Raw genomic sequence first — 14928 nt, forward strand, 5'->3', positions numbered from 1 at the left:
TGGTGTCGGTGGGGGCCCAGGCTTCGCTTGGGGTCCCCTGGCGAAGGCAGCGCCAGGGGCCGAAGACGCGCGGAGGGGACGGACTCAAGGAGCCGAGGCTGGGCCTGTTCCCGCCCCTGGGCGTGTCGGGGCGGGGCCAGGCCTTCTTTTTAGTCGGCTCGGAGCGGTGAGGAGCGCAGAGGCTTGGGGCAGCCGGGCTGCAAGGAGGCCGCAGCGCGGGGGGCGAGTGGAGCCGGCGGCAGCGGCGCTCGGTCGGGAGACGCATCGGGGAGGCGGACGAACCAGCGGGGTCACCAGCCAGGAGTCTCCGCACTGGAATTTGATATTCATTTATTCAGGGTTTACCCTCCTCCTTTTATTCTGAAACATTTTTTTTTAAACCGTATTCTTTCCCCCTTTTAATTTATTTTTGCTTCCCATTCCCCGCTAAATCGGGCCGACCGTTTGGGGAGATTGCTCCTTACTCCCCCAAATCACTTCGGATTTTGGAAACCAGCAGAGAAGCAAGAGGTAGCAAGAGCTCCAAAGAAGTGGAGGAAGATAGAGAGACCGGGTCAGAGAGCGCGCGCTGGCGAGCGAGAAACGAGAGGGACAGGGGCAAAGTGAGTGACCTGATTTTGGGGGTGACCGCCAGAGCGCGGCGCGAGCCCTCCCCCTCGGGATCCCACGTCGGACCAGCAGCGCTGACGGACAGACAGACAGACACCGCCCCCTGCCCCAGCGCCCACCTCCTCCCCGGCCGGCGGCCGACGGTGGACGCGGCGGCTAGCCGCGGGCAGGAGCCGGAGCCCGCGCCCGGAGGCGGGGTGGAGGGGGTCGGGGCTCGCGGCGTTGCACTGAAACTTTTCGTCCAACTTCTGGGCTGTTCTCGCTCCGGAGGAGCCGTGGTCCGCGCCGGGGCAGCCGAGCCGAGCGGAACCGGGAGAAGTGCTAGCTCGGGCCGGGAGGAGCCGCAGTCCGAGGAGGGGGAGGAGGAAGAAGAGAAGGAAGAGGAGAGGGGGCCGCGGTGGCGACTCGGCTCTCGGAAGCCGGGCTCATGGACGGGTGACGCGGCTGTGTGCACAGACAGTGCTCCAGCCGCGCGCGCGCCTCAGGCCCTGGCCCGGGCCTCGGCTCCGGGAGGAAGAGGCCCCCGCCTGGGCGCCGAGGAGAGCGGGCCGCCCCGCAGCCCGAGCCGGAGAGGGAGCGCGAGCCGCGCCGGCCCCGGCCGGGCCTCCGAAACCATGAACTTTCTGCTCTCTTGGGTGCATTGGAGCCTTGCCTTGCTGCTCTACCTCCACCATGCCAAGGTAAGCCGCCGTGCCCGCCTGGCGCCGCGAGCCGCTGCGAGCGCCTCTCCCGGCTGGGGACGTGCATGCGAGTGCGCGCGTGGGGGCTCAGTGCCCCACGCGGGTCCTTGGGCACCAGGCGCGCGGCTTCGCCTCTATCTTCATACGTGTAGGGGGAGGGGGCGCGCGCTAGGTGGGAGGACACCGGGACACAGTCTCACCGCCCACGCGGGCCCTGCCCACCCACCAGAGTTACCGCACGTAGGATCTGGGCCGACCAGCGGAGGGCGGGAGCCGGAGGAGGCAGCTGAGGGGGCTGGGCTTGCGCTGCCGCTGGCGGCTGAAGTTTGCTCCCGGCCGCTGGTCCCCGACGAACTGGAAGTCCGGGCAGCGGGGGCGGGAGCCGGAGCCCAGCGGGCGGGGGTGGGGGTGCTCGGACCTTGGACCGGGGGAGGGCAGAGAGCGTGGAGGAGGCAGGGTGCAGGCGAGAGAGGGGCTTGCTGTCACTGCCTCTCGATCTCTGCGGCCCTCGTCTCGAGTTGGGGAAAAGTTTTGGGGTGGATTGCTGCTGGGACCCCCCCTCTCCGCCGGGCCACCTGCGCCGCACCACCCCCGCCCGTCCCAGCTCGCGTCCCGCTCGGTGCCCGCCCTCCCCCGCCCGGCCGGGCGCGCGCGGCGCGGAGCCGATTACATCAGCCCGGGCCTGGCCGGCCGCGTGTTCCCGGAGCCGCGGCGGCCCGAGCGGGGAACCCGGGGCGGCGAGCGGCGCCCCTCCCCCCGCCTGCCCTCCGCGGGAAGGTGACCTCTCGAGGTAGTCCCATGCAGAGGACCCGGAGAACCACCCCTATTCCTTCCCGCTGTCCCCAGCCCTTAACCCCCTCCTAGGAGGAATTTCCTAACGTCCCTTCCCCATTTCCTCTCTGCTCGAAGAGAAGCCCCTGCCACCTCTTTATTTTTTATTCCCCTCTGCTGAGAAGACCCATCTAACCTCTCTCCGGCCCCAGAGTCCGGGAAAAGAATGATCGCTGTCAGGAGTCGGGCTGCCTGGGCCCAGCCGGGTGCTTTGTCGAGACTCAACCTAAAGTCCCGACTTGGTGACAGTCTGCTTCCCTCCCCTCCCCCACACTTCCGAGTGAGCTGTGCTTTAGCTTTCATGGGGGTGGCCTAAGGGAGGGTTTAGAGGGTCCTCATCCCACTTTACACTTTTTGGAAAAATGGTTTGAAATTTGCTGTGACATGGGCCGTGTGGGACTAGCCCTCCCCGAACCTTTGGAGGGAGCTCCTGCCAGCCTTGCAAACACACTTTGTTCTGGTGAAATGGGCGTTGGAGCAGGAGCAGGTGGTTTTTTCGGAACTCCAAACTTGCCCACCCACCTTGCTTCCCCAAACCACCTAAGAGATCCTTTTCCGCTCTTCCTTTAGCCACAGAATCCCCTTAGAGAGTGGCAGAAGGAAGAAAATGGGCTGGGGTCCCTGCTGCCTCCCGGAGTTCCTCAGACCCTGGCACAAAGGCCTTGGCTCCAGGCCTCCAAGGGGGGGGGAGGGGGAGGAGAGGCCGCCTGGCCACAGTGTGACCTTCAGAGGCCCCCAGAGAAGGGCACCTGGCCCCTCCCCGCCCAGAACTGCCCCTCCCAGTGCCCCCTGGACTTGGAGGGGGTATGAAGTTTCTGACCCCTTTGCTCTTTGGGGCCCAGGAGGAGTGGAGGGCATAGGCAGAATGTTGGCAGAGGGAAGCCAGGGGCTGCCGTGGAGATGGGTGAGGGGCTGAGGCAGAGACTCCAGGGGGGTCCCTGAGGGAACTGTAGGGGGAGGCTCCAGCTGGGATCCTGGAAACTGTTATCTGACCTTGGCCCTGGAGGCAAGGCTGGGGGTCTGGGGTGTATTGGGGGGTGGTGTGGGAAGGAGAGAGACAGACAGACAGTCAGAGTCTCTGCAGAGTCTGCAGTTCTGTGGGCTAGAGCGCAGCTCTGCTGCTCGGGATCTGCCCCAAAAGAGGGGCAGGTGGGGTGGGCAGTTGGTGACAACTGGAGACCCTCTGGAAGGGCTGGGAGAAGCCTTTGCCTGTGGGGTGCTGTCAGGTCCACATGGTTGGGCTAGTTGACCTTCACAGCTTCTGGGGAGGGGAGGAATGATCTGGTGGGGGTGGGGAGGGATGAGAGGCCTCAGGCCTAGGTAGTGCAGGGGGCCCCCTAGGGGTTGGGCAGTGCTAGGGCATAAAAGGCTTCCCTGGTTGCCTTTGAGGAAGGTGCCCAGCAGGTGAGAGGGACTTGGGACCCCCCTCAGTCTGGGAGGGAGAGGAAACCAGGGAACAAGGTGGGAGCGCGAGGCTCGGGGCTTTGGAGATAAATTCAGGCTCTAGGGAGATGGGTGCGCAGGGAAAATGGGGCCCTCCCCTCCCCCAGGGTTTCCTCCCATGTTTTACCCTCTAGGCAACCTGTGGCTTTGCTAAGTATTCCTGAGAATAGAAGAGTTTGGATGGGGGAGGGTGCTTGGTGCCCTTCGGTCCTCTGTACCGCCCCCCCCCAGCACCAGCGCACCCTGGTATTTGTTATGTCAGCAGGAGAAGGTCACCATGTTGTTTTTCTCACCCCCAGTCCTTCCTTCCTGCCCCAGTCCAAATTTGTCCTCCTGTTTGACCTTAATACTTACCCGTGGCTTTGGACCAGGGAGTCAGGGGGGCTGAGAGACTTCACTTCTTTTAGCTCAGCAAGGGGCCGGTGAGGGCTGGGAATGGGCAATGTGGGGGAGGGGCAGGGACCTGGGCAGCACAGCATTCTGGTGTTTTCCTCCTGTGTTTTGAGCTCCCCCCCCCCCAATATCTGGTCAGTCTTTATCTTCCTTGGCTTCAGAACTGGAGCAGTCCAGGGGTGGTGCTTTGTGCTGTGGAGAAGCCCCCGGGGGTGCCCTGCTCCATTCAGAAGCCCCGGAGAAGCCAGAGGCTGCGGGTTGGGAGGGACTTAAGGAGGGAGCAGGGGCGGGGTGGCTGGGTCTGTGCATCCCCGCTTCTGCCCATGCCCATTCTTCGTTCTTTGTTTTGTCTTCAGTGGTCCCAGGCTGCACCCATGGCAGAAGGAGAGCAGAAACCTCACGAAGGTAAGTCCTCCCCCAACGCCCACCCCTGCACATGGATGGGGGGGCGTCGCTTGATCCCCCAGGGCATGGGTGGGAAGGCCCGGTTCCTTCTCAGGTCTGTTGGGGTTTGGGTGGGGAAGGGGCACAGGAATCTGGGGATCTAGAAAGGAAAAGGTGAGCTCCGGGAGATTAACCCTTCCATTCTGGAGGACTCTGTCTGTACTACTCAGACCACGGCTAGAAATAGGACTTGTGGTCTTTTTCTTCTGCTCTTTCCAGTACAATTTTATTTGGAGAGGGAGTTGCGAGCACAGACCAGGAAGACAAATAGTGTTCAAGGATCCCAGGTGTCAGGGGAGGTGTCCCTTGTCCCCCCTGCTCCCCGGGGAGGATGGATACTCCATGTCACTTACAACCCAGCCAGATTCCACCTGTGGGGTCTGTGTGGCAGAGGCTGTGACCCCTGCTGTCTAGATTGCTGGCTGTGTACGAGCTGGAGGTGCAGAGGGCCCAGGCTCATGGAACTCCCTCCCCACCTTGGCATTCCTTTGGGGGTGGAGAGAGAAAGCCCTATAGCCTCCCCCTGCCCTCCTGGGGAGTAGGTTTGGGTGCTTGTGAACTTCCCTCTTGGTCCAGCAGAGGGCTGGCTGTAGCTCCCAGGAGCCCCGCCCCTCTGCCCAGCCTGAGTCTGCCTGCCTTTTGTTTGCTGCGGTTTGGAGTACAGATCCTCCCATTTCTCTAGGGATGCCCTGGCTCTCCCCACTACTGAATGTGGCCTCTGCTGCAGCCTGATGTGCCACTCCCCCAGCTCCCCACCTCTGAGAAGGGAAGGCCCTGGGCTCTTCCTCCAGGCGAGTTTCCCTGACCCAAATCCAGTGGCCCGGATGGTGGCCAGGGGCAGTGTTTCTACTCCCCAGGCTGGTGGTGATGCCTGGCCAGTTCTGCCTCCTTCCTCACTCAGGAGCCCTTTCCTTGACCCAGGGCCTGGCTTCTGCACCTGTGCCACTGACAGGCCTCCGCTCCCAGGGTGCACCCACCCCGCCTCAGCCTCCACTGGTCTCTCTCTGAGGTCTGGGAGAGGCAAGACAAATGGTCTTTGTTTGCTGGGGTAAAGGTTGTCTTAGAGAAATAAGGAAAACCACGAAGCCTGAAGTTGGAGTGTATGTGCACCCATGCCTGAGCAAAAGCAGGGCAGCTTTCCTTGGAGGTATTGGCTGGGGTGCGAAGGGTGTGGTGAAGTCACCCCCCTCTACCTCCTGTGGGCCTTGAGGATTCCAGGGAGCTTTTCCAAGGAATTTCCACCCTGGATCTTTTTACCATCAGCTACCAACTGCCATGACCCAGGCCAGACTGTTCTGCCGTCCTGTCCTTGTGGCCCTGAAGTCTTGGCCACCTCTATCCCCAGCCACGACGAAGTGTCAGGGCAAGAATTCTTGATTAGTCATCTTCTTCAATATAGACTTGGCTTACAAAAGGACTTTTTCAGATCCCTGGTCTTGTTTATACTCTTTTTGATGACGCTTGATCCTAACCCTTGTAGCGGTGGGGAATTCTGTGCCCATTGTCTGGATGGGGAAGCAGAGACCTCAGGCAAGGCCAAGGACTGGCTTGGGAGCCCCCACTGTTTTCCTTCCTGTTTTCACACGTATAGCCTCCCCACTTCCCCTCAGTTCCTCACATTCTCCCTAATCCACTATATATACCCCCCTCCCCAGCACCCAGGCTCATCTTCCTTCACCACTCTGGAGGGAGGAGTGAGGAGAGGCTCAGCTATGGCCTCTGGGAAGAGGCAGCTGGGGGTATGCCCTTCAGATGTCTTGGTGGGGTTCTAACCTTGTGTCACCTGGGCTGAGAAAAGGGCGCTTGTTCTTAGGGCTGGAGATGGAAGGCAAAACCCTATACTTCAACCTCTGTTTCAGTGTCTTTAGAGATCAGCCCAACCCGCTTACACAGATGTGCAGAGTCTGAGCCCTAGAGAGGGAGGAACTGTCCCAAGGTCACACCAAGTCCTGGCCAGAGCCCGGGCTTCCTCGCTGGCTGGGTGCTGCTTCTTCCCTTCTATTCAGGGGAAACTCATTTCAGGGACAGGATTGCTCTGTGGTGGTGGTGGAGGGGTGATGGGGAGTGGCAGGCCAGGCCACAATTTGGAGTAGTCATTCAGAGTTCTGACTTTATTTATTCTCAGGGGCCCTACCTCTGTGGCCCAGAATTACCCCTTCATGCTCCGGTGCACCCCAGGCTCCACGGCCAGCCTGGGAAGTTGTCTTTACCCTGGTCTCCCTCCAGATCAGCTTCTAGAAACGCTCCGTGACTGCAGTGGCGGCACCGTTTTTTCCATGATGCAAGCAGTTTGCCCTCCTGGGTGGGGTTATCGGTGGCTGGCAGGTCCAGCACAGTGTTCCCGCCCATAGCCACCTGCTGTTTCCAGGCAGACCCAACCCCTGTGCCAATGCCCACCACCTCCTCAGCCCGAGTTTGGGGAGGGGGTCTGGCAGGTGGCAAAGTGCCCCCTGATGCTTCCCCTCTGTTTCATAGGATGTTGGCTTGGGAAGGCTTTGATGTCAGAGTTGACTTTAACTCTGTTACTTACTGGCAGTGTGGCCTTGGAGCCAGTTACTCAGCCTCTGTAAGCCTCTAGTTCCCCATTTGTAAAATGGGGGGTCCTACTAGAACCTCAGAGTACCATGGGGGGGAGAATTGTTTGGGGTGACACCTATGGACTCCTGTACACAGTGCCCAGCACATAAGAAGTGCTCAGTAAGTGGTTGTTGGTTAATGGTATGGCAGTTATTGTGGGGAGCTGGAGGGAAATGGAGAGTGGGTTTGCCAAGCTGGCTGCTCCTCCTTTCACGGGAAGCTTAGAGACCCCCAACAGGTATACTCATACTCAGACTGTCCTCTGGCATCAAGGTTGACCTAGGGATTGGCTTGGCTGTCATGGCGAGGCAAGGGGATCAGATGTGCAGGCCGACTCCCTTAGCACCTGACATCAGTGCCATGTGATCTTTGGCATAAAAACAGGCCTTTATCAGTGTTGGTGGTGGAAAGCTAGGAAAGGACTTCAACCGCAGCCAAGAGACTTAAGTTAGATTTTCAGAAGGACTATAGTGAGTACCTCTCACAGAAAGGAGTGGCCTTACAGAGCTGGGTGGAAAGAAGGGCCGGCCACCTCTAAAGTGACCTGCTGGGCTCATGTGTCACCCCCTGCCATGCAGTGGTGAAGTTCATGGACGTCTACCAGCGCAGCTACTGCCGTCCAATTGAGACCCTGGTGGACATCTTCCAGGAGTACCCCGATGAGATCGAGTACATCTTCAAGCCGTCCTGTGTGCCCCTGATGCGGTGTGGAGGCTGCTGCAATGACGAGGGTCTGGAGTGTGTGCCCACTGAAGAGTTCAACATCACCATGCAGGTGGGCACCTGTGGGGAGTGGGGGAGGGGCTGCGTGGGGGGGCATTAGGCTTTGCCAACAGGTGGTCCCCGGCCCTCTCCTGGGCAGCTCTCGAAGGGAGGAGCCAGGCTTGCCTTGCCCAGCTCTCGCCCCTGGGTCAGTCAAGGGGAAATATGGAGGTCTTACCCTCTTTGGAGAAAGAGATGCTTGCATTTTTGAGCCCAGGTTTCCAGCAAGCCCCGACCACCTCCTCCTCCTCCCTGATCTCTGTCCCCTGAGCTCAGGAGGGGGCTGACACCTGTGACAGGAGCCCCTCCCTTTCTCTCTAGGAGGGAGAGAGCCCTCCCTCCCTGGGGGCTCTGTTTGGGAAGCTGGATGAGCCTGGTCTGTGGAGAGTTTAAAAAGCCAGTCGTTTGGTACTGCCTGGTGATGGGGCACATCTCAGCCTGGATGGGGCTGGAGGGAACTCTGAGACCCCAGGGAGGAGTGGGTGGCTCTTGGGTAGTTACTGGGGGTAGGGTGAAGCCTGGAGGGGATAAGAGGAGGGGAGGGATGGGGAGTGGCAAGAACCCAGGACCCAAATTCCCAGCCTGGCCAACCCTGAAGCCATGTCTGCCCTCAAGAGAAGCAGGGGCTCCTCGAGGTCAGCGGGGCGGGGGGAGTTGGGGTGGGCCTGAGGCTCTTTCTGGTAGAGCCCCTGGTCCCCCCGTACTTCCACCACCCTTCCCTGCTCTGTAGAACCCCTGGGTGCCGAGCGGCAGGAGCCGTGGGGTCTCCCACCTGGGTATGGCTGGCTGGGTCACTAACTGCTGTGATCTGCTTCCTTTCCCTCCAGATTATGCGGATCAAACCTCACCAAGGCCAGCACATAGGAGAGATGAGCTTCCTACAGCACAACAAATGTGAATGCAGGTAAGGATGGAGTCACGGAGTCATTTGTTCAGTGAATGGCTGCTGAACGAATTCAGGGGGCCCACTCTAGGCCAGGGTTAAGTACGTTCCACTTGTTAGCCCATTTCCACCTTCCAACTTCAATGTGCCTCAGTTTCCACATCTGTAAAATGGGCACAATAATAGTATGTACTGCCTAGTGTTGTTATAAGGATTAAATGAGTTATTATATGTCAAGAGTTTAAAACTGTACTGATGTATCGTAAATACTATGTTAAGTTTTTATTATTATTGTTCTCATTACCATCACCATCTGAACTCCTCTCCGTTTTGTTCTTTTCTTTTTCTCTACCCACTGCAGACCAAAGAAAGATAGAGCAAGGCAAGAAAAGTAAGTGGCCATGACTTTCGCTCTTCTCCCTCTACTTGGCTGGTTGTCTTGGTTTGGGGCTCTTGGCTTCCTCTCTCAGGGGGGTCTGATGGCTTCACTGGGTCTGAGAGTTGGTTTCATGGGGACTTGTGGTGGCAGCAATGGGATGGAGCAAACTCCAGGATTATGGCTATGGAACAACTGACAAAACCCAGCCTGGTGCCTGGAACTTCCTTTGGAAGGGACGATGCATCTCCGGGCCATTCCCGGCCAGAACTTGCGGTCTTGGTGTGTTGGGGGCCGTTGTGGATGCTGGCTCCCGGGCCTGCTCTAGCCTCCTGTCACCCATGGCAGGGAGAGGGAGTGGGTGGCAGAGAGGCCAGCTTTTGTGTGTTAGAGGAAATGGCCTCTTTTGGTGGCTGCAGTGGTGGTGCGGTTGGATTTGGGGCCAGCTGGGGTGTTTTCTTGGTGCATGCCCTCCTGCGGGAGTGAGGCAGGCCAGAGACGCTCAGCCCCCTTGGCCAGGGAGAAAGAGGTGAATGTTGGCCATTTCCTGAGGCTTTCAGTTGCTCAGTGTGGAGGGTCAGGTCAGGATAGAGCAGGGGGTGAGGTCTGGCAGCCGTGATCCTTCAAGACAGGGCGAGTGGCTGGCATGGGAGAGAGCCCGCAGGGGAAGAGACTGAGAGAGAGAGCACCTCTGCCCTTCCCCCACCCATCATCCTGTCTGCCCCCAACGCTCTGGTGACATTGAAGCCCCCTAGGCCTCAACCCCTTGCCTCTTCCCTAAGTCCCCAGCTTCAGGATTGCTGAGCAGTGATTGGGGACAGGAGGCTCAGAGACAGAGAGAGTGTGTGTGCGCGTGTGAATGAAGACCTTCCTTCCTCCAGAACTTTCTCCCGAGAGGAAACAGACTTGCCCCTCTCCTCCATCCCTTCCCCTTCATTTCTCCCATGTGGCAGCCATCCTGAGGGGCATTCTCTGGGGCCGGGCAGGTGTGGAGAGGGCTGGTTCCCTTGAGAGGGACAGGCTTCAGCTTGCCGCCCTTGCCTGTTCCCCAAACACCTGCCTTGCCCACAGGGAGAGTGGGGTTTCGCCTGGTCTCCGAAAGGAGTCTGGTGAGATGGTGTAGCAGAGGCTTTGACAGGCTGGGGAGAGGACGCTTCGCCAAGTGCCGCCCAGGCTCCCCTCCCCACGCCTCCCTAACTCCCACCCCACCCTGCTGCCTGCCTGGGGCCCCGCCTCTCAGCCCAGGTTACGGCTGGGCTGGCTGGCGCCTTTCATGTGCCACCCTTGGTTTTGCGCCAGCTCCCAAGATAGCTGCTCCCCTACATTGGGATTCACAGAGGCAGGGCCCCTGGAGGGACCCCTCGCTCTGGTACTTGGAAATGAAGGCAGAAGGTGCCTGGAGTACAGCCTGCACTCCCTTCCCTCGGCCCCCATCGAGTCAGGTCTCTGACCTTCTCCCCAAACTCTGGCCTCTTATGGCCCCTGCCCTTCAGCGTCAGACTTGTTCCGGGATGCTGGGAAGAGAGCCTGCCCTCTAGGCTTTGCCCCCTGCCTGGGACCAGGAGACACCATGAGCGCGGAGGCCTTTGGGTCCAGTGCCTTCCACCCAGCCTCTGCTCCCCCCACCACACACACAGCCTTGCTAGGAGCTGGGTTTGCCACCCGCCCCCGACCCCGCCGCCCCGCCCGAGGGTGAAGTGAGAAGAAGGCACCATTGAGTGCTTGCCGCGCTGGCCCATCCCGCGTGCGTGCACGTGTGCGAGATCTTCCTCGTGCCTCGGAGCGTGTCCTGTGTCCTGCCCTCCTCACTGCTTCCTTTCCTCTCCCCTACCCCCTTGCTTTCTCTCTGTCTGTCTCTGTTTTTTTATTTTCCAGAAAATCAGTTCGAGGAAAGGGAAAGGGGCAAAAGAGAAAGCGCAAGAAATCCCGGTATAAATCCTGGAGCGCGTACGTGGTGCCACGGCTGCCCCGTGTCCTGGAGCCTCCCCAGCCCCCAATCAAACTCACGCCTGCAGGACCCTGGAACCCTGCCTCCCCCCTGCTCCCTTCCCTGGCTCCTATCCTCCCTCTTCCCTAGTGTCTCTCTCTCACTCTCACTCCACTAATTGGCACCGATGGGTAGATGTGGTGGTGGCATCGCTGGTCCAGGGTTGGGGGTGGGAGGGTGGGCAGAGTGGGCCCGGAGGACTCAGGGAGGGGCCTCTGGCTTGGCTGGGCACCCACCGCCTTCCCCTCACCCACTGGGCACTGGTGGCGGGCCCATGTTGGCACGGGTGCCGGGCGCTGATGCCTGCTCACCCAACTGGTTTCCACTGCTCTAGGCTTCCGCACTTCTCTGGAAGCTGGGGGGTGGGGGTGGGGAGGGCAGACGTGGCGTGAGGAAGGGGCGCGGATGAGGTGAGGCAGCTTGTTGTTGGCTGAAGGAGGATGTGGCGTCAAACACCACTGCGGCCCCTCCCTGTGGACTTGGGGCCTCTGGAGGAGAGCCCCCATTCCAGCCCAACCCATGGCACCCACAGAAGCCTTCCCGTAGGGTGGCCTCTTCCTCTGGGTTTGAGGCTGTGGGGCACCCTTTGGCCACCAGTGGCCTGGCCTGTGGACCCCGCCTCTGGGCCTAGCCCGCCGTCACTCCCTGCTTCAGCCCCCCTTTGGTGGAGGGGCCTGGGCATGAGCCTTCACACAGGGAGGAGGTGGCCCCCATTGCCGTCCCCAGTAGGTGGAGAGTCAAGGTGTGCTTTTTCGGGGGTGGTAGCCGTTGGGGCCCTGTGGCCCGAGACTTGCACTTGTGCCCGTGGGACAGCGCTGCCCCTTACAGCACCCCTGTCCGTGCATTCTGCCCGTGTGCGTCCGCCTCTTCCTGCAGGCAGGCTTCCTAGCCAGTGCTGCCTCTTTCCGCCGCTCTCTCTTGTCTTCCGCTGTGGCGTCGGACCCTTCCAGGGCGTGGAAGGGTGTGGGGCCCGTGAGCGGGGTGGGGTGCAGCTGCTGACGTGGTAGGGGGTGTTGCATGGATTTTTTTCTCTCTCTCTGCTGACGCTCTAGCTTAGATGTCTTTCCTTTTGCCTTTTGCAGTCCCTGTGGGCCTTGCTCAGAGCGGAGAAAGCATTTGTTTGTACAAGATCCGCAGACGTGTAAATGTTCCTGCAAAAACACAGACTCGCGTTGCAAGGCGAGGCAGCTTGAGTTAAACGAACGTACTTGCAGGTTGGTTCCCAGAGGGCGAGCAAGTCAGAGAGGGGCTTTGCACAGAGATGGGGAGAGAGAGAGGGGGAGGGAGAGAGAGAGAGAGCGAGAGAGAGCGAGAGAGCGAGAGAGAGCGCGAGCGAGAGCGAGCGAACGCGCACCTGAAAGGGGCCAGCTGCTTGCTCAGCTTCTAGCTGCTTGCCTGGTGACTGCCGCCTTCTCTGCTCGCGGGGCCCCTGCGCTGGGCAGCAGGTGCTGGCCGGCCCGCCGGGGCCAGTTCAGAGCTTGCCCTGGTTGCGTGAGTGGGCAGGCCAGTGTGGCTTCCTGTGGTGGTGTGGACGCAGGCTGAGTGTTGTGTCCTGTGGTCCTGCTCGTAGTGGCTGTTGGTTCTGACGTCGTGATTCCTACCTCTGCTGCTAATAGGGAGGGCCCTTCCCGGTGTGGGGGGATGCTGCCTCTACAAAGCGCAAACACTTCGGGGCCTCACCACCGCCTCTGAGGTCTGCACCGCTGGGTTTCTCATCCCCTCAGTGTCTCTCCTTGGGGACAGGGCTTGAGTTCATCCTCAGACTGGGGTCCTGGAGGGCGTGGGCTCTGCCTGTTGGTTTAGGGCAGATAGGAGATTTAACATCAGGGGACGCTAGATACCTTAATACTCCAGTCATCACGGCAACAACCCCAAACAGCCCACCTATTTCCAAATGCCCCTAGGATGGGTGGAGGGAGGGAGCCACACCCATTCTCCTAATATTAGGCTGTGAGCTCCTCACACCTGGGCCTATAGGTTTTATTCATCTGTATGACCCCCCCCCCCAGGCATCTGTGCCTCTGTCCCTTGTTCACACCAGGGACCAAGGAAGTGTCAAGTGCGTGAGTGAATACATGACCGAGTTCAGGGGTGAGGGCAAGAGCACGGGGCCGTGACAGGTGGCTGGCAATCTTTTGATGCCTCACTGGTGTTTATACCCGTCTGGCCTGTACTCAAAGGCAAGGAGCCCTCTGGGCCAGCGTAAGCTTCACCCAGGAAGGAGAGGCTTTTATGGGGATTCCCGGGCAGGGCCAGGGTGCCCCCAGGTAGTCCAGATGCCTCATTGGTTAACAGGGTCCTTGGAGTGTAGCTCTCTCCCCCGTCTCCCGTGTTCCTGTGGCCTGTGAGTGTCAGGGAGGCTGGGGACCAGGCCCTGGGGGTGTTACCGTGGGTTCTGTCTGCCTTGGCGGTACGTGAAGGCAGGAAGTGTACACGAGTGCTGGGCTGGGGGCTCTGCCTCACCCCAGGGCTGGTTGAGGGGCCTCCACATCTCCCAGGGGCCTCCGAGAAGATAAGGGATTTGCCATTTTAGGGTTACCACGGTGATCATTCTGCAGAGATGGGATAGGGGGATGTCTGCAGTGACTTGGGGGCTAACTGAAGTTACCCGAACCCATCCTCTCACCTGGCTGTATGGGGGAATTTCAGTCCTCAAATAGGAGGCTTAGGATCCCCATTCCTAGGCTCTCAGAAGGGCAGGGCCTGCTCTGACCTCTCTTCAAGTGGGGAGGGTAAAAGGCGAGCAGCCCAGGTGCAGGGGCATGATGGGAAAGTTCTAGGAGTCCCCTCTGCCTCCACGACCCTAAGTTAAATAGCATATGGGAAAGGTAAGGCAGCCTGGTACCTGGGGCCTGCACCTGAGGCCAGGACGGTGGGCATGGCGAGGGGAGGTGTGTCCCTCACCCTCCCAGGGCCCCAAGCCCTGCTGGCTCCGCCTCTCTTGGGAGCCTCACTTCCCCAGCTTCCTGGCCTGCTTGGCCTCTGCACAGGCCGTATCCTTTGCTCTCCCAACTCGCTCCCCCAAACCAGCACCATAGGGACTGCACTGAAACATCTCCTTCTGCAGGGAGGCTTTGCTGATTAACTTGGTCCAACTTTGCTCACCTATCAGCTCTTAAATGTCAACTAGGGACTGTTCTTTGGGACATGTTTATTTGTTGCTTGTGATGAGATGTCATTCTGTCTTTGTCTTGTCTCAACTAGACTGTAAACTCCAGAGGGCAGACTGGGAGCCCCGGACGTAGCTGCCACTCTCCCAGAGGCAGGACCGTGCTTTCTCTGTCCTCTCCCCTGCTGGCCTCGGGCTGCAGGAAGGGGAGGCTGCAGCCTCCCCACCGGGGCTCCTCCCCTGGCCCTAACCCCCAGCCTCTGTTTCCCGTTCTCTGCAGATGTGACAAGCCAAGGCGGTGAGCTGGGTGGGAGGAAGGAGCCTCCCTCAGGGTTTTGGGAACGAGACGTCTCACCAGGGAAGACTGACACAGAATGACCCATAGCCGCTGCCCCCGCACCACCACCACCATCAACAGAACAGTCCTGAATCCAGAAACCTGACATGAAGGAAGAGGAGGCTGTGCGCAGAGCACTTTGGGTCCGGAGCACAAGACTCCGGCAGAAGCGTTCCCGGGCGGGTGACCCAGCACGGTCCCTCTTGGAATTGGATCGCCATTTTATTTCTCTTGCTGCTAAATCACCGAGCCCGGAAGATTAGAGAGTTTTATTTCTGGGATTCCTGTAGACACACCCACCCACATACATACGTTTATATATATATATAAAATATATAAAAATAAATATATATATTTTATATATATATATAAAATATATATATTCTTTTTTTTAAATTAACATTGCTAATGTTATTGGTGTCTTCACTGGATGTATTTGACTGCTGTGGACTTGAGTTGGGAGGAGAATGTCCCCACCCAGATCCTGACAGGGAAGA

The 14928-nt window shown here is 59.4% G+C and overlaps 1 protein-coding gene across 3 annotated transcripts; it reads left to right on the forward strand.

Moving 5' to 3' along the window:
- Positions 1-1223: 1223 nt before the first annotated feature.
- Positions 1224-14396, forward strand: VEGFA (vascular endothelial growth factor A; the record flags this gene model as incomplete). Of its 3 annotated transcripts, XM_079712132.1 has the most annotated exons (7): positions 1224-1289; positions 4313-4361; positions 7556-7752; positions 8567-8643; positions 8984-9013; positions 12068-12199; positions 14375-14396. In XM_079712132.1, 7 exons carry the CDS (start codon positions 1224-1226, stop codon positions 14394-14396), a joined length of 573 nt encoding a protein of 190 aa, XP_079568258.1. The 3 variants fall into 3 exon arrangements, with proteins under 3 accessions (XP_079568258.1, XP_079568259.1, XP_079568260.1); XM_079712133.1 differs by lacking the exon at positions 12068-12199; XM_079712134.1 differs by lacking the exons at positions 8984-9013; positions 12068-12199.
- Between the last annotated feature and the right edge of the window lie 532 nt (positions 14397-14928).

This window comes from Hyperoodon ampullatus, assembly GCF_949752795.1.
Source record: "Hyperoodon ampullatus genome assembly, chromosome: 10".
NCBI classification, from domain to species: domain Eukaryota; kingdom Metazoa; phylum Chordata; class Mammalia; order Artiodactyla; family Ziphiidae; genus Hyperoodon; species Hyperoodon ampullatus.